General features: G+C 42.8%; 2 protein-coding genes across 2 annotated transcripts in view; both read right to left on the bottom strand.

The window, feature by feature from the left end:
* Positions 1–23,933, bottom strand: part of nup210 (nucleoporin 210) — a gene marked incomplete at its 5' end in the record, with an annotated part of 214,458 nt that overhangs the window by 176,006 nt on the left and 14,519 nt on the right. The window lies entirely within an intron of this gene.
* On the bottom strand, positions 1,079–20,477 carry LOC311243423 (nuclear pore membrane glycoprotein 210-like; the record flags this gene model as incomplete). Its single annotated transcript, XM_084332654.1, has 7 exons — positions 1,079–1,125; positions 2,580–2,712; positions 3,585–3,735; positions 5,086–5,182; positions 12,546–12,677; positions 15,372–15,511; positions 20,455–20,477. The coding sequence occupies 7 exons, from the start codon at positions 20,475–20,477 to the stop codon at positions 1,079–1,081; spliced, it is 723 nt and encodes a 240-aa protein (XP_084188780.1).

Raw genomic sequence — 23,933 nt, 5'->3', positions numbered from 1 at the left:
AAACACACGCACACACACTAGAGAGAGAGAGAGACACACACACACACTAAGGCTAAAGGCTAAAATGCTAAATATATAATCTAAGAATCCAATAATCTAAATCTAATATAAAAATGCTAAATGCTAAAGAGTCTTTTGTCTTTAATGTTAGCTTGCAAACTCAAATACTGTCTTGGTAAGCCTCACAATGAATTGTTTGGGGGGAAAAGGAAAAACATTGTGATGTGTATCGTGTATCGCCGAAAGGTCAGAAAATATCGTGATATCATATTTAGGCCATATTGCCCAGCCCTACTTCAGGGCCTAGAACTACTGTTTTTGGAATTACAGCAGAAAAGATTAAAAACATACTTATATTTTCGACGCTAGTAACACAACAATGTATGAATGAAAAAATATAACGTTCCCACATCCTGAACGATAGATAATCGTAATCGATGTTGAATGGGCCATAGTAATGTCAATATAGCAATACAATTTAAAAAGTTATAGCCCTGCAAAGAAGGTAAACATCTCCTGATAGGCTTTCAACGGTGGCAGACTGGCTATATTGATGGATATAACCCATGGCGCCCCAATGTGTTAATGGCGAGAGACACACACGCACACACACTAGAGAGAGAGAGAGACACACACACTGGAGAGAGAGACACACACACTGGAGAGAGACACACTAGAGAGAAAGAGAGACACGCACACACACTGGAGAGAGAGACACACACTGGAGAGAGAGAAAGAGAGAGAGAGAGAGAGAGACACACACAAACACACTGGAGAGAGAGAAACATACTGGATAGAGTGAGACACAGGATGGATAGAGACAGACACACACACACACACACACACACACACACACACAGCTATGCATTTCAACACACACACACGTGACCTCTCCCTCCTGAACGAGAAGTGAACGCGACCGTCGGTTGTGTGATAGTAAAGGGTTAACCTTCTGTCGTGTGGCAGTGAAAGGGTTAACGGCACTATTTCAATAAAATGGTCCCAATCTGGAGCCCTGCTATGGAACCTGGATGGGGTAGGTGGATCGGTGAAGTCAGGCCTATCCGATATACGTGAATTACGTCATGTTGGGAAACCCAATAGCTTGGATGGGACCCGTCTCCACTAGACAGTACCACACAAAGGGCTTTGAAAGGTAATAGCTGCATGATGCTCTCATTACCTCGATTGGTGACATCATCAGCGACACGCTACCATTCACACTTTGTAATTGTGAGCGACTAGACGGTAGTACAGGGTTCCCAGACGGTGCAAAATGAAATTCAAGGACTTTCAAGTACTTTTCCAAGCACTATTTTTTTTTATTTTAAACGGGCATTTAACCCTTTCTCTGCCACGCTTATATCCATCCTTGTAGCCAGTCTGCCAGCTCTATTGTAAGTCTATGGAGATGTTCACCTACTTTGCAGGGCTATAACTTTTTAAATTGTATTGCTAAATTGACATTACTATGGCCCATTCAACATCGATTAGCTATCGTTCAGGATGTAGGAACGTTTTACTTTTTCATTCACACATTCATACAAAAATACGGTCTAGATTATAAATATGTTTTTATCGTTTTCTGCAGTATTTCATAAAACGTGAGTTATAGCCATAAATGCATATATTAGATCATCAAATGCAGTTAGATACCGATTGACGCCAGATAAAAAATGTCAATTGTACATGATCCCAGACGTTATGACTCATCATGCGCGGTTGACCGGAGGGGGTCGTTTATAAGTCCGTGGCCGACGTTAAATCATTCATGTAGTATGGGTGATATATAGATCAGAGCATGGTAAACAAAACAGGCTGAAACTCACCCCAGTCTCCTCGTAGCGTTGGGTGATGAGCGTGGAGCAAAAAGATTGCTATTATGGGATGTTGATCTATGCGATCCATTTCCAGGTTGTATAATAATACTATATACACGTCCAAATAATGTTGTTTATTGAGTTATGGCAACGGATCGCTATCCAGTGTGTCAAGATGGAGTCCCGCGAGCGATAGCGAGTGGCCGGACCGAATAGGGAGACACACCGGCGTCACAATTATCGACATCCGGTTGCAACTCGCCGATCGGCCACCAGGTGGCGGTATTGAAGCGTTGGAGAGTTGAGCGGAGATCTACAGCACCAGTCAAGGATCCGTGGGTGAAATATGAATACCATGAAAGAAATTTGAAATATTGATCTCAAAGACGCTGTAAACGTCATTGGCAGATTACGCATGGCGAGGAATGACGTGGTAACACGTCATTGGCGAGAAAAGGCTTAAAAGGAAACAATTAACTTTTAAAGGTTGTTTTTTATAGAAAAATCCAATATGTATGGGTTAAAACCAATTAGTTACACTTTATATAAAAAAATAAGTAATTTCTTGATTCAGAACAATTTTATCATGGATGAACACAACTTTCAATGCGAATGGTTGATTTGAATTTCAAGGACTTTTTAAGCACTTTGTAAAAAGATTTGCTGTTTTCAAGGAATTCCAGGCCTCGACTTTTTTTTATGTAAAAAATCAAGCACTTGAAGCACTCCAAGGACCTTGTGTGAACCCTGTTGACAGACCTGTGAGCTTGCCCTGTCTGATCTTCTGGACCTTGTACGGGATGGCGGTCCCTGCCAGCAGATACACGTCGTACGCCGGGCTGAGCAGGATGTTCTCTAGAATCAGCAGTCTCACCTCAGCGGCCCCCACATCCTGTCACACGGGGTCACCATGGTTACAGCACATCACGACAACAACAAGTGAGTGGTTGTAGCATCATGGCAGGAATGAATAGGAATCGACCTGAAGGAACTTGAATAAGCATTTAGCTTTTGGTTATTTGTAGACATAGACATTATTTGATACATACAGAATCTTGCCACGGCAAATTAGTCTTTTGTTTACATTATGTAACATCATATGCTGTTTGGTAATGCCATGGTTACAGCATTACAACACAAGCACTTCCCAGCAAAAGATACTGGACTAAACTGGCTAAGGTATGAGCGATTATGAGTCAACTCAAGAAACTGAAACGCATTTAGCTTTTGGTTATTCGTGAATCGCATGCATAATATTTGGTGCTGTATCTCATAACTGCAGATTAGATTTGTACATATATAGGCTATATTTACATATAATTATAACCTTTGGAGGACCTAGGATCTAAGGATCTAGAGAGCTTTACAGTACGGTGAGTGACAACATAAGTATGGTGGGTGGCCCTGGCCCCAGTGGGGACTTTTCATTGCTTCTTTATTATAATAATAGCTCACATACTGTGGCTAATCATTCTCTGTCATCTAATAAAAAAGTCCCTGTCAGAACACAAGACTAAATCTGAGCACCGTGACATCATGACAAGCAGGTCACCGCTGCTCCGACCAGAGGGCCTAGATGGCTAGACTGAATGCTGTGACATCACAGATGAGCAGATGGAATAGACTGCTAGACCACCACTACTGCTGTGACATCACAGATAAGGGGTTAAGATTCCCGACCACATAGTGAAAAATGTTCACCTGTTACACCGGCACACACAATCAAGAAAGGGATCTAACAAATGCACACATTCAACAGCCTACCTGATAAAGAGACTCTTGTATTTTGGCCTTTAGCTTGGCATGGCCCGTTTTCAGGCCCGACGCCAAGATGATATCTCCCTGTTTCCCAACGCGCTCCATCTCAGAGATGTACCCAGGGGGTGTGTACGTGGACTCTGAGAATTTGAGAACCCTGAGGGGAGAAAGAACAGATTGTAAAAAGCATTAGACCTTTTAACTTAGCAGCACGGTCCTCTCCGTCCTCTCCGCCTGCAGAGCGATTAATCACGTCTCTGAAGGTAAACGAAACAGAACGTGAAAGTAAAACACCCCACTACTTTTGATTAAAACACTCCATCATTATTATAATTCCTTTTTAAATCATCCTCATTATTAACACATGGGCTTCTGGGCTTTGATTACGCTGTTAAACGTCTACTAATGTGTGAGCCATCAGGCTCGCTGAGCGGCTGATCCGGCATGTGTGAATTAAGGCTGCCTGAGATGATATGCCATTTGGAAGAATCGATCAATCGGGAAAAAAATCGATTAAATATATATATTTTTATTATTATAATAAAATAATAATAATAATAATAATAATAATAATAATAATAATAATAATAATAATAATAATAATAATAATAATAATAATAATTATTATTATTATTATTATTATTTATAAAAAAATTCGCTAAATAACGTGGGACTTCTTGCTGCACCTCACTTGTGGAGGAGGCGGAGACCAACGAAGAATGCCATATTTTAAAATGATCGCATAAATTGGTAGTGTTACCTGAAAACGGTAGTTTCGCTACGTTGCAAACAACACATTTATTGCCCTCCAACTTCTCGAAATGTTGCCACACTTCAGGCGCCATCTTCCTGGTCGCTACTGTGCGCTCAGCACCACTCGCTGTCGTGGGCCAACTACAGCATCGCAAACACTACAGTGAGTGCACGTGACACACAAACTAACGTAATAATTCCTCTAATAGTAACCGGGTCTCAAATACAAGCCGGGTCTCTATTAATGGCCGGGTGCGCTCTTGAGCTAAGCAATTATAAGCCGGCCTCCTAATACAAGCCGGGTTACTAATATACTGAGCTGCATACTGAGCTAGTTACTTGATTTCACTTTGAAAACGTTGAAATGACCAGTGACCACCTGTAATTGCACTGTTTACTATTTCATACAGTACTTGGTTTCAATAAATGAACCCAGTACATTTTACTGGGTTCAAACTGACACAAAATGTTGATTTATTCATTATGATCCGTTTGAAAATTTGAAATATAGGCCTCCCTCTTATACAGGCCTCCTCCTAATACAAGCCTGGTACCCGCTACAGTTGAAACAAATACAAGCCGGGGTTACTATTAGAGGAATTACGGTATATATATTTTATTTTTTTTAAGAAGAAAATAGTATTTAATTTTTTTTTACGCATGCACACAAAAAATCTATCGATATCGATTTCACGCAGTTATGGATAAATCGATAAGAGGTCTCAGCCTTAGTGTGAATGAAGGGGGAATTCACCGCAGCGTGTTGTGAGCGTCGGAGAACCCGTCTGCCTCCTCGTCCTTCACGATGGTCCAGTCGAACACCAGGTCTGCCAGGGTGCTGAAGGTGTTGCCTGAGACATTGAGAAGAAAGAGAGGAGCCGACAGTGTGAGTGGACCCATCTCGAACCCTGCCCTCTCTTGATCCTCCCTCGGACAAACCTGGGAGTTTGAGACGGGTCGGTTGGCAGAAAAAGGCTAAATCAATACCAAAACAGAATTGCTGACAGAAGGAGCACATTCAGTGCTAGACTAAGACTCCCGAGATGCAGCACTGAACGGCACAGGAAGTCCTTCATTCGGACAGCCATCAGACTTTACAACGCATCACTGTGCCTCACTGCATCACTGAGCACAGTACTATCTTCCTGGACTTTTACTTTTAAACCGAACATAGTACAATTTTACACTTACTGTATAGTTCTGTATATTTTTACTGTATATTTTATATTAGAATGTAACATAGGAAATGTATATCCGGACCGTATTTTATTCTTAGGCTTATTTTGGCTTTGGTTTTGTCTACCTAAATGTTTACCGTTTACAGTGAGCGATTTGTAGTGCAAAAAATTCCCTCTGGATGATTAAAGTATTTCTATTCTAGAACACATTGATATTTGGTATTTGGAAGACCATGCAGAGAAAAACACATTTCTATAGATCTTTCAACGACTAGTGCTCTGCTACGGTCTCAAACATCAACCGCCTTCAACTCGTCCAGAACGCAGCCGCCAGGCTCATGTCGGGCAACAGAAATGAGGGACCACATCTCCCCAGTCCTTACATCCCGACACTGGCTCCCTGTGAGGCAGAGAGTGAATTTCAAAATGCTCATGTTCGCCTACAAAGCCTTAAACGGTTTCGCCCCCCAGCTTACGTCGAGGAACTCCTGGTCCACTCATCCACCTCCAGATCCCTCGGATCCAACAACCAAAACTGGTGACGAAGAGAAACTAAGCTTTCTTAGGAAACTCTGGAACAAGCTCCCACTAACCATCGAATCGGCAAACACTATACAGACTTTTCAGGCCACGCTCAAAACTCACCTTTTCTCCATAGACAATCCATGAGCTAGTTTTGTGTTGTAGTGTGACGGGTGTATTTATGTCTGTCTGCTTGGATGACCTGCATGTATTTTTTACTTGTTTTTCCTATTGTTTCCTGTCTTTGTGTTTTCTTTTTTTAAAACTTTATTTTTTAGCGTTTATCGCTTTCCTGGTCAAGCATGACCGACAGTTGTAGGGTGAAACGGGAGAGAGAGCAGGGGGAGACATTCGGCAAATGACGGCGAGTCCGGGAATCGAACTCGGAGTCAACCAGATCCGTGACGCAGCACGGAGTTCCGCGACGCAGCGCGGTAACATGGTGTGCTACTGGAGCACCCTTCTTTGTGTTTTCTTACAGTTCTTGTGGAACAGTCTAGAGCAGACCTGGGCATTGTACGGCCCGCGGGCCGGGGATGATTTTGACCGGCCCGCGAAAAATTACATGATAATAAAAAATAATAAAAAATGCATATTTTTTTTTTTACTTTTTTTTTCTTTTCGTGTCAACGTTAACACGCACAATATACGCTTACCTAGGATTTGACTTGATTCAACAACAAAGCAGTCGGGGCAAGCCGAAAACAGTCGAAAGTGTGGTTATTTGAAGTTTGGATTTGTTGACTAAAGTACAGAAAAAAGGTACCGGTATCGATTCAAATGTGAACGGTACCCATCCCTACTGAACACACAACTGCGGGGCAAGGGCATTTTTGCTCATGAAATGCATAGCCATGTGAAAGCCTTCATGACAAAGTTGCAATTAATTTCAAGGCAACTAGGCAGCAACAATCTCGAACACATGAAAACCCTGAAAGAAGTCAAACCATCAGCTGATCACCGGCACAGATACTCATCCATGTTGGGAGCACTGCATGATGAATTTTCAAGGCGTTTTCAAGATTTCAAAAAGGTTGAGGATGAAATGCAGCTGGTTCCCTTTACCTGCAGTGTTGATAGTTGTTCAGCTTGAACTCATTGACCTGCAGTCTGATTCACTACTGAAAGAGCACTTTAAGTCAGCATCACTGCTAGAGTTCTACTCTGCTCTCAAGGAGGAGAACTTTCCAAACATGAGGAGACATGCTCAGAAGATGTTGGTTCTCTTTGGATCCACCTACATATGTGAACAGACATTCTCAGTCATGAGTGACGTTTACCAAGTCCAGGTACAGATCCTCTCTCACTGATGAACATCTGGCAGCTGTGCTTCGCATCTCCACCTCAGACATGCAACCTGACTTTGATGGACTTGTTAAAGCTCAACAGAGACTGGATTTCTCACACTGAATGAAAAAAAAATAACTGAAGAACACTAAAATGTGGAAATATAACAGGTGAAATGGGACACTTGATATTTTTTTTCTTTTTTTGCACAGTTCTGAAAACATTAAATGTTTAATAGGCATGTAAAGTAAAAAAGAAAGGCTACAACACTGGGACACTTTTCTTTACACAGTTCAGTGACATGTCTTGTTTATTTTTGCTATAAGATGATGTGATGTCTTTAGAAAGCTAAGAAAATCCTTGTTTCAATAGTATATGAAACTCAAAATGCCCTTTGTTATTAATGTTTCACATTTTGTTTATCATTTTGGAAATAAATTCTATTTGAAAGCTAACCTCACCTTTTAATTGCCAAATAATAACATACACTCTTACCAGGGGTCAAAACAATGCCATTTACTGCTTTTTTTTTTTTTTTTTTTTTTTTTTTATTATTGCAAAACAAAACGTATTAAAAGTCAGTACTCAACACACAATGTATAATGAAACTTTCAGTAAAGGTGGTTAAAATATATGCAAGTACAGAAACAGGATAAAACAAAAATAGTCAATAATAAAATTTTAACCGTATACAGTGTATATCCAGCGAAGTTACAATTATATAAATGTTAGTATATAATATACCCCTAATACCTATTTTCTAAAACCCTACACACATATGCTCCAGCTCAAACCCCCCCCTAATTTACCATTTACTGCTTTTTATATAGAAATAAAATGTATATTATGCATAATTGAGTTTGGAATTTTGGTCCGGCCCTCCAACATATTTTCAGTTGCTCATTCGGCCCCCTGGGAAAAATAATTGCCCACCACTGATCTAGAGTTAGAGCTAAAACAAGAGTACATAAATCAGTTTTAAAAAGATGTACAAATATAATTCTTTCTTAAATGGGTATCGGGAAGTATTGGGATTGGTAGTATGTGTAAGATGCAAATAAAAAATTGAAGAAATTATGTATATCATGTGGTATTTATTTAGTATATATATATTTATAGGTATATTTATTCATATATAAATGTATTGGATTGTATACAGCGTTTATACATATAATTAACAATAGATTCAATTATAATTTGTGATAGTTAAAAAGGGGTAGGAATTAAAAAGAAGTGTATACTTCTTCCTACTCCCTTTTCGAACAGGGTAAACCATGATTTGTTTATCTGTTTCACTTTTTTTATTATCTTTTGTATATGTCAAATGAACAGATATATTTTAGTTTTTATACTTGTTAGAACATAAAAATCTTTCATTCAGTCTTTCCCGGGCCTCTAGCAGTTGGATGAAGGTGAAACAAAGCCCCACGAGCCTCTTATCATTATGGGATCTGCGGCCCTTTCCTCTTGCAGTCTAACAACCCCAATAATAATAATAATAATAATAATAATAATAATAATAATAATAATAATAATAATAATAATAATAATAATAATAATAATAATAATAATAATAATAATAAACTTTATTTGTATAGTACCTTTCATACAGAAACTGCAGCTCAAAGTGCTTCACAACAGAAAAAAGACAGGCACAAAATTAGCACATAAAGTGCAGACATATAAAATCACAGTTTTTCACATTAGGATCCAACATCCCAACAGGCCACCTAGTTTATGGTTTGATTCAGTTTTAAAAATAGACAATAATAAAAAAGAGTAAGATATAATAGACAGAGTAAATGCTGCAATAGTGCAGTGCAATAAGTAGTAGAATAGAATAGACATAAAACGAGCACATATAAAGTGCAGACATATAAAATATTTGTTTTTAAAGTGCAATAAAATAGTTCTGGATTACTGTTCAACCGTTCAAAGTAGTTTTTTTTTACCTTCCGTTTGGTATCCAATGACAAATTCCACATGAACACTTGGGGCCAAAACAAACCACCAAAATACAAGCCCAGGAGCAACTCGTCGTCACGAAGAAACAGGTTATGGATGATGATGCGCCTCGTCAACCCTAATGAACCTGGCGGAGCGAGCGGCAGGACAAACAGAGGCACTTGGCGGTGGCCTGAGTGAGGGCAAGGAGGGGCTGCCTGGAGCCATGGCTTCATCATCACTCTGAACAGGCCTTACAGGAGGCAGCGGGACGGCGCTGAGAGTGGACTGATGGGTGTTTAAGACTATGAGCCATTCGGTTATCGATGGCAGAAGCTTCCCTAGCGTGAGAAACTAATTATTCAAGCGCCATTATATTGTGATATACACCAGCAGCGCTGGGGAAACCACTCTAAAGGTGTAGTTTATCAAGCTACCAGCTACTTCCACTCTAAAGGTGTAGTTTATCAAGCTACCAGCTACTTCCACTCTAAAGGTGTAGTTTATCAAGCTACCAGCTACTTCCACTCTAAAGGTGTAGTTTATCAAGCTAACAGCTACTTCCACTCTAAAGGTGTAGTTTATCAAGCTACCAGCTACTTCCACTCTAAAAGTGTAGTTTATCAAGCTAGTAGCTACTTCCACTCTAAAAGTGTAGTTTATCAAGCTAGTAGCTACTTCCACTCTAAAGGTGTAGTTTATCAAGCTAGCAGCTACTTCCACTCTAAAAGTGTAGTTTATCAAGCTACCAGCTACTTCCACTCTAAAGGTGTAGTTTATCAAGCTACCAGCTACTTCCACTCTAAAGGTGTAGTTTATCAAGCTACCAGCTACTTCCACTCTAAAGGTGTAGTTTATCAAGCTAGTAGCTACTTCCACTCTAAACGTGTAGTTTATCAAGCTAGTAGCTACTTCCACTCTAAAAGTGTAGTTTATCAAGCTAGCAGCTACTTCCACTCTAAAGGTGTAGTTTATCAAGCTAACAGCTACTTCCACTCTAAAGGTGTAGTTTATCAAGCTAGTAGCTACTTCCACTCTAAACGTGTAGTTTATCAAGCTAGTAGCTACTTCCACTCTAAAGGTGTAGTTTATCAAGCTAGTAGCTACTTCCACTCTAAACGTGTAGTTTATCAAGCTAGTAGCTACTTCCACTCTAAAAGTGTAGTTTATCAAGCTACCAGCTACTTCCACTCTAAAAGTGTAGTTTATCAAGCTAACAGCTACTTCCACTCTAAAAGTGTAGTTTATCAAGCTAGCAGCTACTTCCACTCTAAAAGTGTAGTTTATCAAGCTAGTAGCTACTTCCACTCTAAAGGTGTAGTTTATCAAGCTAACAGCTACTTCCACTCTAAAAGTGTAGTTTATCAAGCTAACAGCTACTTCCACTCTAAAGGTGTAGTTTATCACGCTACCAGCTGCTTCACAATGTAAAAGTAGGTCAAACTAAACTACTCTTAAAGCAGCTTTTCCCCAGGTCTGTAACCCTGATGAACTCTTAACACTTTACCCAACACATGCACCGTCGCTTTACCTGACAACCTCCATCAATGCTGCGCCGTCTACAGTCCTATATAGGTCTCTTATATTTGTACACATTGTATTTTTAACTAGGTATTTTTAAGTGTCTTATGACTGTGATGGTTTATATAGTTTTTTATTGATTGCCCTGTACCGTCTCTGATTGACAGACAATTTTGTTGTATGTGCCTCGCTCATTATACAATAAACTAAACGAAACTGAACTCGGATACGTTTTGTTTGTCAAACTAAAAAAAAAAAAAAGGAAAAGTAGTTCGACTACATCATGGAGTCTGGAATGTCATAGTTACACGGAGCAACAACTCAACTGACAAGAGTCAAAACGTGGGGTGCATTCTTTTTTTTTAGGGCAACATGTAGTTTGTAATTACATTACAACAAAGTAGTTAACTACTGACCAAACTGCTGAGATTTGAATGTAGTTAAAACTGCCACCCAACTATTACAAAATGTAGCGACACTAGTCATTTTTTTTTTTGATCCACTTTTTCTCCCATTTTTTTTTCCATATTTTCTCCCATCCCAATTTCGTATCATCCAATTCAACCCTCCCCTGTCACGAACGCTGTTTCTTGCCTCCCACAAGCCGGCTGCAATGTGGACTAAGTCATACATAGCACAAGTCCCCTCCGGTACTTGAGGTAACAGCAGTCGCATCTTTTCACCTGCGCAGCTCGTTCTCTCAGTGTCGAGGAGTAACGCGTGGGAGGCTCACGCTGCCCCCGACACTTCCTGATTTTACTGCGCAGGCGCACCAACCGACTTGTAGGAGTCGCTTGTTCACAACGTTCGATCCCCACCCTTCAGTTTTCCCTCCCCGTAATACGGCCAATGTGTATTACTGCGGACGACCAGCCAAACTGAAAAACAATGTGGAGAGCTGGATTCGAACACGCGAATCCTAGCGTCTCCACACTGGTGGCGAGTGACTTGTCCACTACACCACCTAGCCGCCTGCGACACTAGTCATTGAACTACATGTAGTTACCTCCTCCCCAACACTGTACACATAGCCTCTCTCACACGCAGGCAGCCTTTACTGGGGCAGCCCACACAGAGGGAAATATTCTACTTTCAGACAGACCTGTGAGGAACCCTGACAACCTGTGAGGAACCCTGACAACCTGTGAGGAACCCTGACAACCTGTGAGGAACCCTGACAACCTGTGAGGAACCCTGACAACCTGTGAGGAACCCTGACAACCTGTGTTATTAGTCAGGTTGTGGAAGTGCTGTTTCTGTGTGTCTGTGCATCACGCACTTTGATTATATGCACGTTTACTGTAAATTGTGCCTCTATGCATCATGCACTTTACTATGATATGCACTTTAGTGGATGTTGATCGTAACCTTAGCATTTTGTCCTTTTATACCGTCTGTGTTTCTGTACTGTTTCTACTCTGCTCCTGTATTGGATTAGTTGTAGACACAGGGTTTGCTCTGTACCTGTATTCCAATGTGGATTGATTGATTGATTGATTGATTGATTGATTGATTGAAAACTGTATTAACAGATTGCAGAATGGGTACAGTACAGTACAGCTCAATACATACAATTGTTAAGGGGATGCAGACCAGAGAAAGACTTTCGGCTTGTTTACATCAGGGTCCCCCATTTTCAATTCATCGTATATTGATTCGTCCAAACATGGCAAACATGGCAAATAAAACCTCCGACTCTCTGAAACCCCGTAAACCTGTGAGAAACCCCGACAACCCCGGGGTCCCAGTGTGGCCCTCGTACCTTCAGAGTCCAGGGCGTGGATCTTCAGCTCCAGCGGGGAGTCCTCCAGGTGCAGCTCTCTGGTGGTGGACACGATCTGGATCTCACTGATGACGTCCACGATGGCGTCGCACCGCAGCACCTGGCCCGTCACTGAGGGGAGACGAGGACACACAGGCCGCGTGAGGTCATTGAAGACCAGGAGACATATCTGAAGTAATATACTGTACAAGCCGCTCGTTGGCGGGGCCTCTGGGGGGGAACCCCCATGTCTGATGAAACCCTGTATTATCACCAGGCGGCTGCTCACAGCAGCTGCCACTCCTCGCTGAAGGAGCAGCAGACACCAGCTGTCGCACAGCGATGGACGATGCCAAGGGTTGGCTGGTGGAGGAATAAGGAATTGTGCAATACACTTGTGTTCGTCCCCCTTAACCCTTTCACTGCCACACGACAAAGGGTTAACCCTTTCACTGCCACACTACAGAAGGTTAACCCTTTCACTACCACACGACAGTTAACCGTCTGTCGTGTGGTAGTGAAAGGGTTAACCTTCTGTAGTGTGGTAGTGAAAGGGTTAACTCTCATCCGGTTACTTTAGTAAGTAGTAAAGTAAGTAAACCTTTATTTTTATAGCGCCCTTCTCAGCACAGAGTGCTTCACAGCATTTTAAAACATCAGTGAAAATACAAGAAATAAAACATGTGAAGAGAAGAAAAAACATTAACACTATGATCGCCGTGAACGAGTTTACACGTCATTCCTAGCCATGCTCATTCTGCTGAAGACGCCGTAACTCGTCTTTGATGTCAATATTTCAAAAATCTGTCATCGAAATCATATTTCCTTTCCGGAGCCCTGAGACACACTGCAAAGCTCCACTGAACTCTCTAGCGGTTCAAGAGCGCCATCTGGTGGCCGATCGGCAGATCGCCAACCAGAAATTAACCTTTGAACCGGTAGTGCTCATCCATATGTGGTCCGGGCACTCGCTATCGTTAGAGAGACTCCGTCTTAACACAGTGAACATCGATCGGTGCAAATAACTCGAAAAAACAACATGATTTGGACGTATATACTATTATACAACCTGGAAATGGATCGGGCATGTCTACATCCCATAATAGAAAAAATTCTGTTCCACGCTCATCTGCCAGCGGCGCGAGGAAGCCACGGTAAGATTCAGCGTTATATTCTAACGTGTTCGATATAAACTGCTATGATGAACATATGACCCACTCTGGATGAATCATCTAACGCTGCCCACGGAATTATAAACGATCCCGCGCCCATCCGGTCATCATCAGATGATACGTAGAAACGTCTAGAAGCACATCCAGTTGAAATGTTTTATCTCGCACAGATTCCTACCAAACTGTATTTGATCATCAATATAATGCATTTAGGGCTATAAATCACGTTCTGAAGAAAGCTGCAGAAAACGATAAAAACATACTTATACTTTAGACCATATTTTAGTATGAATATGTGAATGAAAAAGTTTAACGTTGCTACACCCTGAACAATACATATAGGACATTGAATGGGCCATGATAATGGCAATTTAGCAATAGAATTTAAAAAGTTATAGCCCTGCAAAGAAGGGGAACTTCTCCATAGACAAATAGAGATGGCGAGGGATGGTAAATTATGAATTTAACCCATGGCGATCAAAGTGTTAAAATGAGCTAAAACTACAGAATAGACAACAACAAACAACAACAAAAACTAAAAAGACATAAACAGAAAGAAAACGGCTATGGGTGTTTTAAAAAGCCTGCCTGTAGAAGTAGGTTTTTAAGCTGCCTTTTAACCCGTTCACTGCCACACTACAGAAGGTTAACCCTTTCACTACCACACTACAGACCGTTAACACTTTGGCTGCCAGGAAACGTGTTTAGACGTCATTGCCGGCCATGCTCAAGTTGCCGGAGGACGCTGTACAGCGTCCTTATATCAATATTTCAAAAATCTGCGATCGGATTCATATGTCCCCTCCGCTGGCCTGAGATCCACCAGGAGGACCCACTGAGCTCTCTGGCGGTTCAGGAGCGCCATCTGGTGGCCGATCGGCGCAATCGCTTAAACAGGAAGTGGCATAGAGGTTGTGCTGGACGTCCGTATTACTTCCGGGCACTCGCTATAGGTCCCGGCATTCTAGCTCGTCACAATACACAGTGATCGATTGCCAATAACTCGATAAACAACATGATTTGGACGTATATACCATTATACAAGCTGGAGATGGACCGGGTAAATCTACATCCCATAATGATAAGATTTCTACTCTACGATGATCGCCCAACGGCGCGCGGAGACTGGGGTGAGTTTTAGCGTGTAACGTTACCGTCTTCGATACTAACTGCTATTATCAACATTTGACCCACATTAGATGATTGGTATAACGCTGCCCACGGAATTATAAACGCCCCCTAGCCCATCCGGTCAACATCAGATGACGTGTAGTAACTTCTAGAAGTACGTCTAGTTGGAATTTTTTATATCGCGCTGATTGCCATAAAACTGTATTGCATCATCAATATAATGCATTTGGGGCTATAGATCACGTTCTGGAGAAAGCTGCAGAAAGAGATGAAAACATACTTATACATTAGACCATACTTTACTATGAATATGTGAATGAAAAAGTTTAACGTTGCTACACAATGAACAATACATATAGGACTTTGAAGGCAACCAAAGTGTTAACTGTCTGTAGTGTGGTAGTGAAAGGGTTAACCTTCTGTAGTGTGGTAGTGAAAGGGTTAACCGTTTGGTAGTGCGGCGGTGAAAGGGTTCAAAATTAGCTCCGAGGGAGCGGTTCAGGTGGCCTCTCTCTCTGCTCACCGACGTCCTCCACCAGGATGATGCTGGTCAGCCGGGAGGGCTGGGTGGACCTGGCCTGGAGCACCGCTCGCTGGGAGCAGCCTCTGCTGCCGTCTGCGTCCACTGCCTGGACGCTGGCCACCTCTGGTCTGGTGGAGGACCTGGACACACCAAGCAAGGTGTAGAAATCATTTGGTCTTGATTTGATTGAAGTTTATTTCAAATATGCAACAATAACAAACAAACAAACATCAAGTACAGATATAGCCTTAAGCCGTTCAAATAATAAATGTATATCATTTTTTTTTTTTTTCGTCATTTATATTATTTGACAAGGAGTGGGAAGAAGCACACAACTTATTTAATCCCACCCCTTTTCAATCATCATCAGATCATACTTTAGTAATGTTGTGGCTGAAGGTTGTTTAACACAGCAGGAGACGATATTTCCAATTTTAACAAGTAGGTAATTTATTTAGGAAAAGAATTTTTAACAGCAAAAGCTATGGCTCAGTAGACGGTCACCACAGTTGAAGGAAAACACTAACTCTCAATCCCTCTGCTTGTCCCCTAAATCCCCTCTCAGTCCTGCCCCCACATGACAGATATGATGACGTGTCATATCATGTCAGATATGACATGACGTACATTAAGATGACACGTAGATTTAACATCGGAGAGAGATAAAAACATTAAGAACATCGAAGAGAGATAAAGACATTAAGAAGAACATAGATTTAGATAAAAACATTAAGAACATCGAAGAGAGATAAACAAGATATGATGTACACACACGATATGATGTAAAACATTAAGAACATCGAAGAGAGATAAAGATTTAGTGAGATGTGTGTGTGTGTGTGTGTGTTTGTGTGTGTGTGTGTGTGTATGTGTGTGTGTGTCTGTGTGTGTGTGCGTCTGTGTACAGACGTGTGTGTATTGTATGTGTGTATTGTGTGTGTGTGTCTGTGTGTGTGTGCGTCTGTGTACAGACGTGTGTGTATTGTATGTGTGTATTGTGACACAGGGAATGTGTGTGTGTGTGTGTGTGTCGGTGTGTATGTCTGTGCGACTGTGTGTGTCTGTGTGTGTGTGTGTGTGTGTCTGTGTGACTGTGTGTGTCTGTGTGTCTGTGTGTGTGTGTGCTGTGTCTGTGTGTGTGTGCTGTGTATGTGTGTGTCTGTGTGTGTGTGCTGTGTCTGTGTGTGTGTGCTGTGTATGTGTGTGTCTGTGTGTCTGTGTGTGTGTGCTGTGTATGTATGAAAGAGAGAAAAGACACAAGATTAGAGCACACGATATGATGTACTGAAATGTCCATCTGCCTATCTTGAGGTTGTTTTAAGAACATCAGCCAGACTGTCGCCCTAGTGTCTTTGAGCCCTGCTAGTTGACCTATATTAAACTAGTCAAGACTAACCCCTTTCCTACCTCCACCCCCGTATACACATTTTCCACAACATTCCCCCATTTGGGGCTATCCCTAGTCCCACCCAAATCATATAACCAAGAAAATGTGAACGTCTAACTAAACGAGAAACCATAATTATATAATAAAAGTTTAAATGCCTAATCTAAACCAGAAACCTTACTTCATTCACTGGACCCCTAACGGACCAACAAAGGCTGACTACCGTTCTTACCAAAACACAAAACCGTTCCAAACAAGAGTAATAATAAAACATCAACAAAATACCCCAATTTATAATCCTAACCTGACAGACAAATCCCCCCAACCTCCCCCGCTTACCAAATGAGCCACAGTTCCGGCCGGAAACCGCGACTCTCATCAGGGAAAGGAGAAGTTGACCGTCAGAACTAAACATAGAACATCCCTCCCAAAAAAAAATGACATTGTCTCTTCCATAACATTGAGTCCTAGTGTCCATCGCTCAGCCCCCCTTCCATGCCCACGCCATAGTCTCCTCACCGTATTGCCAAAAAGTCACATTTTGCCAATACCGCAACCACCACGCCACACCTCCAGTCCCCGTAGAAGCATGTCCCCATGCCTGGACGGGAGGCGCTGGTCCCGACCTCACCACGTGTCCCCCCATCTTCGACGGGAGGTGCCCATCTTGCCCACTGCGTTAGCCCCCCCCCTTTGTCCCTCCAGTCCCCAGAACCGATCCCCAGACCACTTCTTCTCAATGCTTCCTCAGGCTCAGAACCGACACTCTGCCGATGCCCCTTCCCATTCCGGTTTGACCAGGACCACGAGTAAAATAAACAAAAAATTATAAAGAAATAAAAAATAATGCAATGATTTTCAATGGTTGCAATCTCTATGCCGAAGGATCATTAGAAAATCAGACTAAAATTCCTAGTTAAAGGAATAAACCAACAAAACTGCACTCAGACCATCCCCCGTCACTCTTAAAGGAAAGAACCAACAAAAAGAAAATGTCCCTACCTCACCATACCCCTAATCCTATCCCCTCGTCTCCCTCTAAGGCAGCATAAAGCTGAGGACATGGCCCGATTTGTGGCTCAATCTCTTTCTGTCCCACCATCAGCATTTGGCTCGTTACGTGTGAAGTTACCAGCCTACCCAAGAGAGGCATACCACAACAGAAAAGGAGAACCAATATCAACCCTGCCACCCCAATGGATATCCCCGTCTGCATCACTATGCTTCCCCACTGTCCCAATCTTTCCAACACCCCACTCCCCCACCATTCTTCATTCCGGCCAGAATTCCCCCTCAACTCCTCCCTCAAATCCTTCAGCTTAGCCATGGCCTCGGAGAACTTTCCCCCTGGCCCCACATTCGTCGGAATGAATGTGCAGCAGTACTGTCCAAACATGGAACAGACTCCACCCTTCTCCGCCATTAACCAGTTCAGAGCCTGTCTATTCTGCCACGCCACCGTACTGGTCGCGTGCATCTGGTCCCCCATTGCATCCAACGCCTCCTCGGTGTAGTTGAGATACCGCTGCTGATTGTAAAACAAATAGTTGATCCACCCGGTGTTCTTATTGACCGATATCCATGGCAGAATAGACTCAAACCCTGCCGCAATCTCATTCTTAGCCATGAACTCGGCTGGAATGCCCCTTGGCTGTCCTATGCTGTCCAGATACACCCTTGGGTCTGCCTTGTAGCTATGCTTCGTTCGAGAGATAGGAGACTCAGAAGGTCCTTCCGTCACTGATAATGGTAGGACCACCATTGGCATGATCGCCTGAACCCGGGCACATCTACCTGACCAATCTAAAGGAAGTGTATTCCTCAACCTCCTACCGCCGCAGAGCCAGTATTGGTCCGCCAGTGCCATATCCTGGACATGAAAAGGGCAAGCTACAGGCCGTGGGTTGGTATCCACTCCCTTTAACACGACCCCGTGTCCACACTTTCCTTCTTTCGTGCAGTTAGTCGTGATGCTCCAAATAGTAGTGCACCGCCCCTCTGCCACCTCCCCTACGTCCCGGGTCCCCTCCTTTTGCAAGCACTCGAAATCCTTGGTCAGCCATAGTTTGACACCTCTGGGTATTGGCAACCCCGTCGCTACCCCCTGCACACGTACATCCAATTTCCTACAACGTTCCCGCATAGTGACATCCTTGAAATCCGTGACGTTTCCTGCCGCCTTAAAACGACTAGAGCCGAGAAACCCCAAACACTCTGCCTCGCACCAAGGGCGACTATTATGGGGCCCCTCCCATGCCTCTGCGTCCCTGTCACACTGAGCCCAACTGAACTTCGTGCCCTTCACCAGCAGCCTATCCGGACGTGGCTGAAGGTTGTTTAACACAGCAGGAGACGATATTTCCAATTTTAACAAGTAGGTAATTTATTTAGGAAAAGAAGTTTTAACAGCAAAAGCTATGGCTCAGTAGACGGTCACCACAGTTGAAGGAAAACACTCTAACTCTCAATCCCTCTGCTTGTCCCCTAAATCCCCTCTCAGTCCTGCCCCCACATGACAGATATGATGACGTGTCATATCATGTCAGATATGACATGACGTACATTAAGATGACACGTAGATTTAACATCGGAGAGAGATAAAAACATTAAGAACATCGAAGAGAGATAAAGACATTAAGAAGAACATAGATTTAGATAAAAACATTAAGAACATCGAAGAGAGATAAACAAGATATGATGTACACACACGATATGATGTAAAACATTAAGAACATCGAAGAGAGATAAAGATTTAGTGAGATGTGTGTGTGTGTGTGTGTGTTTGTGTGTGTGTGTGTGTATGTGTGTGTGTGTCTGTGTGTGTGTGCGTCTGTGTACAGACGTGTGTGTATTGTATGTGTGTATTGTGTGTGTGTGTCTGTGTGCGTCTGTGTACAGACGTGTGTGTATTGTATGTGTGTATTGTGACACAGGGAATGTGTGTGTGTGTCGGTGTGTATGTCTGTGCGACTGTGTGTGTCTGTGTGTGTGTGTGTGTGTGTCTGTGTGACTGTGTGTGTCTGTGTGTCTGTGTGTGTGTGCTGTGTCTGTGTGTGTGTGCTGTGTATGTGTGTGTCTGTGTGTCTGTGTGTGTGTGCTGTGTCTGTGTGTGTGTGCTGTGTATGTGTGTGTCTGTGTGTCTGTGTGTGTGTGCTGTGTATGTATGAAAGAGAGAAAAGACACAAGATTAGAGCACACGATATGATGTACTGAAATGTCCATCTGCCTATCTTGAGGTTGTTTTAAGAACATCAGCCAGACTGTCGCCCTAGTGTCTTTGAGCCCTGCTAGTTGACCTATATTAAACTAGTCAAGACTAACCCCTTTCCTACCTCCACCCCCGTATACACATTTTCCACAACAGTAACTTTACTAATTCATACTTTACTAACTGCTCGTTTTATTGTCAGACTTATATATTGAAAAAATTTACTTAGATAACAAAATATTTAAGCGGCGGCTGGGTGGCGCAGCGGAGATTGCGCTCGTCACCAATGCGAGAGACTCCGGTCTCGAATCCGGGTGTCAGCATTGCCTCCGGCTTGGGCCAGCAGTCATACTAACTCGTTTGGCTGAGTTAGCGGGAGGGAAGTCGTGGGTGGTAATCTGGCGTTGTGGACAGCGACACCTACAGGTCAGGTCTGGGCGCCTGCACAGCAAAAGACAGGAAGTGGTGAAGGCACCGTGACCTCCCACGTGATTACGAAACCTAGCCGCATTTCTCGGAGACGCTCTCTGATTGGCCGACGCTTGTTTCTACACTGGTTAAGCTTAGGCACTCTTCGAAGTTGGTTAAGGTTAGAGTTTGTCTTAGAGTGTGACGGCAAGTTCTTTCGACGGTTAAGCTTAGGCACTCTTTCGAAGTTGGTTAAGGTTAGAGTTTGTCTTAGAGCATGGCGATAGAACGCCAGGTAGTTTGCAGGCTGTTTGACGTGGAAATGGGCAAAGACACAGCTCGTCACTAGGGATGCCTCGATCGATCGGCCACCGATCGCTATCGGCCGATAATCAGTATAAATATGCGATCGGTGATCGGTGATAATGCTTTATTTTCGCCGATCGTCAAAACCGATCTCACTCGCTCGTCTCGCTGAGTTCCGTCTCAGACACCGAGAGCTGGAAGCATCTCGAGCTGTGCGGCGTCTGCTCCTCCCTCCAGCCCATCCCGCACGCATGTAAACACGGGTCTAGTCTAGTGGGACGGGAGGACGGCGTCTCCCTTAGCTAACGTTAGCTACCGTTACAAAATGACCCAGTCAACCATTCACTTCCAGTCCAATACATGATGAGGCACGGCTGTATCTAGCCGGCCAGCTACCGATAGCTCCTGACATCAACAAACGCTCCAGCAAGTCTAGTAGAGACGTGTATAATACCTCAGCTAGCTCATGTTAGCTGACGCCAGCTCACTGTTCAAAACGAAATGTCCCACTGAACTAAATAGTTCACCTAGGCGCTGTATCAACGTTATATAGCCGGCCAGCAGTAGCCACAGATAGCTCCTGATAGGGGTGGACGGTATAAACGGTATACGGTATAAACGGTATGAATTTGCTCTACGGTATGGATTTTGACTATACCGTCTAAACCGGTAGTGCAGCTCTAAAATACCAATGACGTCATGTAACCACAGCGCGACTATTTCACTCGCATTTGCCCCTAAAAATAGATAGAATTAGTCATAGATAATAGATATGTGCCAACTGGAAAAAGTTATTTAGGAGGCTTCGCGCAGTGGGCGTGCCAGCCCCTACCGCACGCATGTAAACACGGATCTAGTAGTCTAGTGGGACGGGACACGGGAGCTCAGCTGTCGGCGGCGTCTCCCTGAGCTAACGTTAGCTTAGCTACCGTTACAAAATGACCCAGTCAACTATTCACTTTTAGTTTAATACATGATGAGGCATTGTCTAACCGAACGGTATCTAGTCGGCCAGCTACCGATAGCTCCTGACATCAACAAACGCTCCACAAAGTCTAGTAGAGAGAGACGTGTGTGTGCTACCTGTTAGCCGTTAGCTCACGTTAACGCGAGTTAGTTCACCGTTCAAAACGAAATGTCCCATTGAACTAAATAATTCACTGAGGCGTTGTATTAACGTTATATATCCGGCTTAGCCGGATAGCTCCTGATATCAATGTCTTATAACACTGATTCGATGCGTATTCGAGCTGAGGGCTTGCTAACGTTATTCCAATATAATAGGGTCCAGGTGCAGCGCCGGAGAATCCTGGCCGTAGCTCTGCTCGAGGCTACTGAGTATAGGTCCAGGTGCAGCTCCGGGGAAACCTGGCCGTAGCTGGAGGCTACTAGAGTACACACAGACAGTGGAGCTTGTTGCGTGGTGGCGATGTCTCGCAGATAATACAAGTACAAGTCTAATTATATAATATATATATTTTATAAAAAAATTAAAAAAATTATATAAAATAAAAAAAAAAATTTTATCAAAAACGATGATACCGTGATATATACCGTTACCGTCTATGCTTCAAATTATACCGTGATATAAATTTTAGACCATACCGTCCACCCCTAGCTCCTGATATCAATGTTTTATAACACTCATTCGATGCGTATTCGAGCTGAGGGCATGTTGTTGAATATGATCAATAGGGTCTAGCTGCAGCTCCGGAGAATCCTGGACGTAGCTGCAGGCTACTCGAGTATAGGGTCCAGCTGCAGCTCCGGTGAATCCTGGCCGTAGCTGGAGGCTACTAGAGTACACACAGACAGTGGAGCTTGTTGCGTGGTGGCGATGTCTCGCAGATAATACAAGTACAAGTCTAATTATATAATATATATATTTTATAAAAAAGTATATATAAAATAATAAAAAAAAAAGAAATTTATCAAAAACGATCGGTATCGGCCGATATGGCTCACGATGATCGGTATCGATGGCAAAAAACGTGATCGGGGCATCCCTACTCGTCACGGATTGGGCAAACGGGTCAGTGGCCAATCAGAGAGCGTCTCCGAGAAATGCGGATAGGTTTCGTAATCACGCTGACCTCCCACGCGTTTACACTTCACCAATGAGAGTCCGCGCTGTCAGGTGAAAAGAGAGCCGCTGGCTGTCTCCGCATGTGTCGGAGGAAGCATGTGGTAGACCTCAGGGCTCCCTAGACCGACCAGTAGGGGGCACATGCGCACAACAACCAAGTAGGGGAGGGGGGAATTGGCATAACGACAAAAAATTGGGATGAGAGGAAAAAGCACAGAAAAATCAGGTGAAAAAAAAAAGAAAAAAAAAAGATAACAAAATATTTAATAATTCCTTATTAATATTTGCCAAAACTGTATGTTACAGTATTATGGTGTGTATTGACTAAAGTACAGTCCCCCAGTTGTTAGGGCTGTGTATTGGCAATAATCTGGAGGTACAATACATAAAGATACGAAGGGTCCCAATTCAATATTGCAATACTATAAACATTTTGATACATTTATGAGAATTGGAGCCAAAATGTCCTGGTATCAGGAAAACACCTCAATACTTAATTAAATACTTTATACTTAAAACTGCTACAATTCTGTTAAAACACACAGTTTATATTTTACTCTATAAGAGTATATTAGGGTTTGGGTACTTGAACATGTGTTATATATATGATAAAGTGTTTCCCACAGGATTTTCAGAGACTATTGGGGGTGAACCTCCGACCCTCTAGTTGTTGTTGTACATTTTAAAGTTAAATGCATCAATCTGGTGCACTTTGAGAGCAAAATAAAGAGGCTAGATCGATGATGAACTTTGTGCTCAAAACACAAAATCGACTAGACTAGTGCTTCCCAATCCTCTCCTCGAAGCACCCCAGCCGTTCAATGTATTTGTTAAATTCCACCACCAGCACACCTGATTCATCATCATCATCATCATTTTATTTATCCGTACATGGAATCACCACAGTCCAACAGTACATATTCACATAATTCACAAAAAATACCATGGCCGAAAGGAACAGGAAGAAGAAAAAATCTTATATATACCTGCTAACAAGCCCTTTATTAGTTGAATCAGGTGTGCTGGTGGTGGAATTTAACAAATACATGGAACGGCTGGGGTGCCTCGAGGAGAGGTGTGGGAACCACTGGACTAGAGCAGGGGTTCCCAAACTTTTCAGGCCGGGACCCAGAAAATAAGGCGTCAGAGAGCCGCGGCCCAATGCAC

Source organism: Notolepis coatsorum, assembly GCF_963971535.1.
Source record: "Notolepis coatsorum genome assembly, chromosome: 17".
NCBI lineage: Eukaryota > Metazoa > Chordata > Actinopteri > Aulopiformes > Paralepididae > Notolepis > Notolepis coatsorum.
Note: the sequence above shows the minus strand (reverse complement) of the source record. Positions and strands in the feature narration are given on the sequence as shown.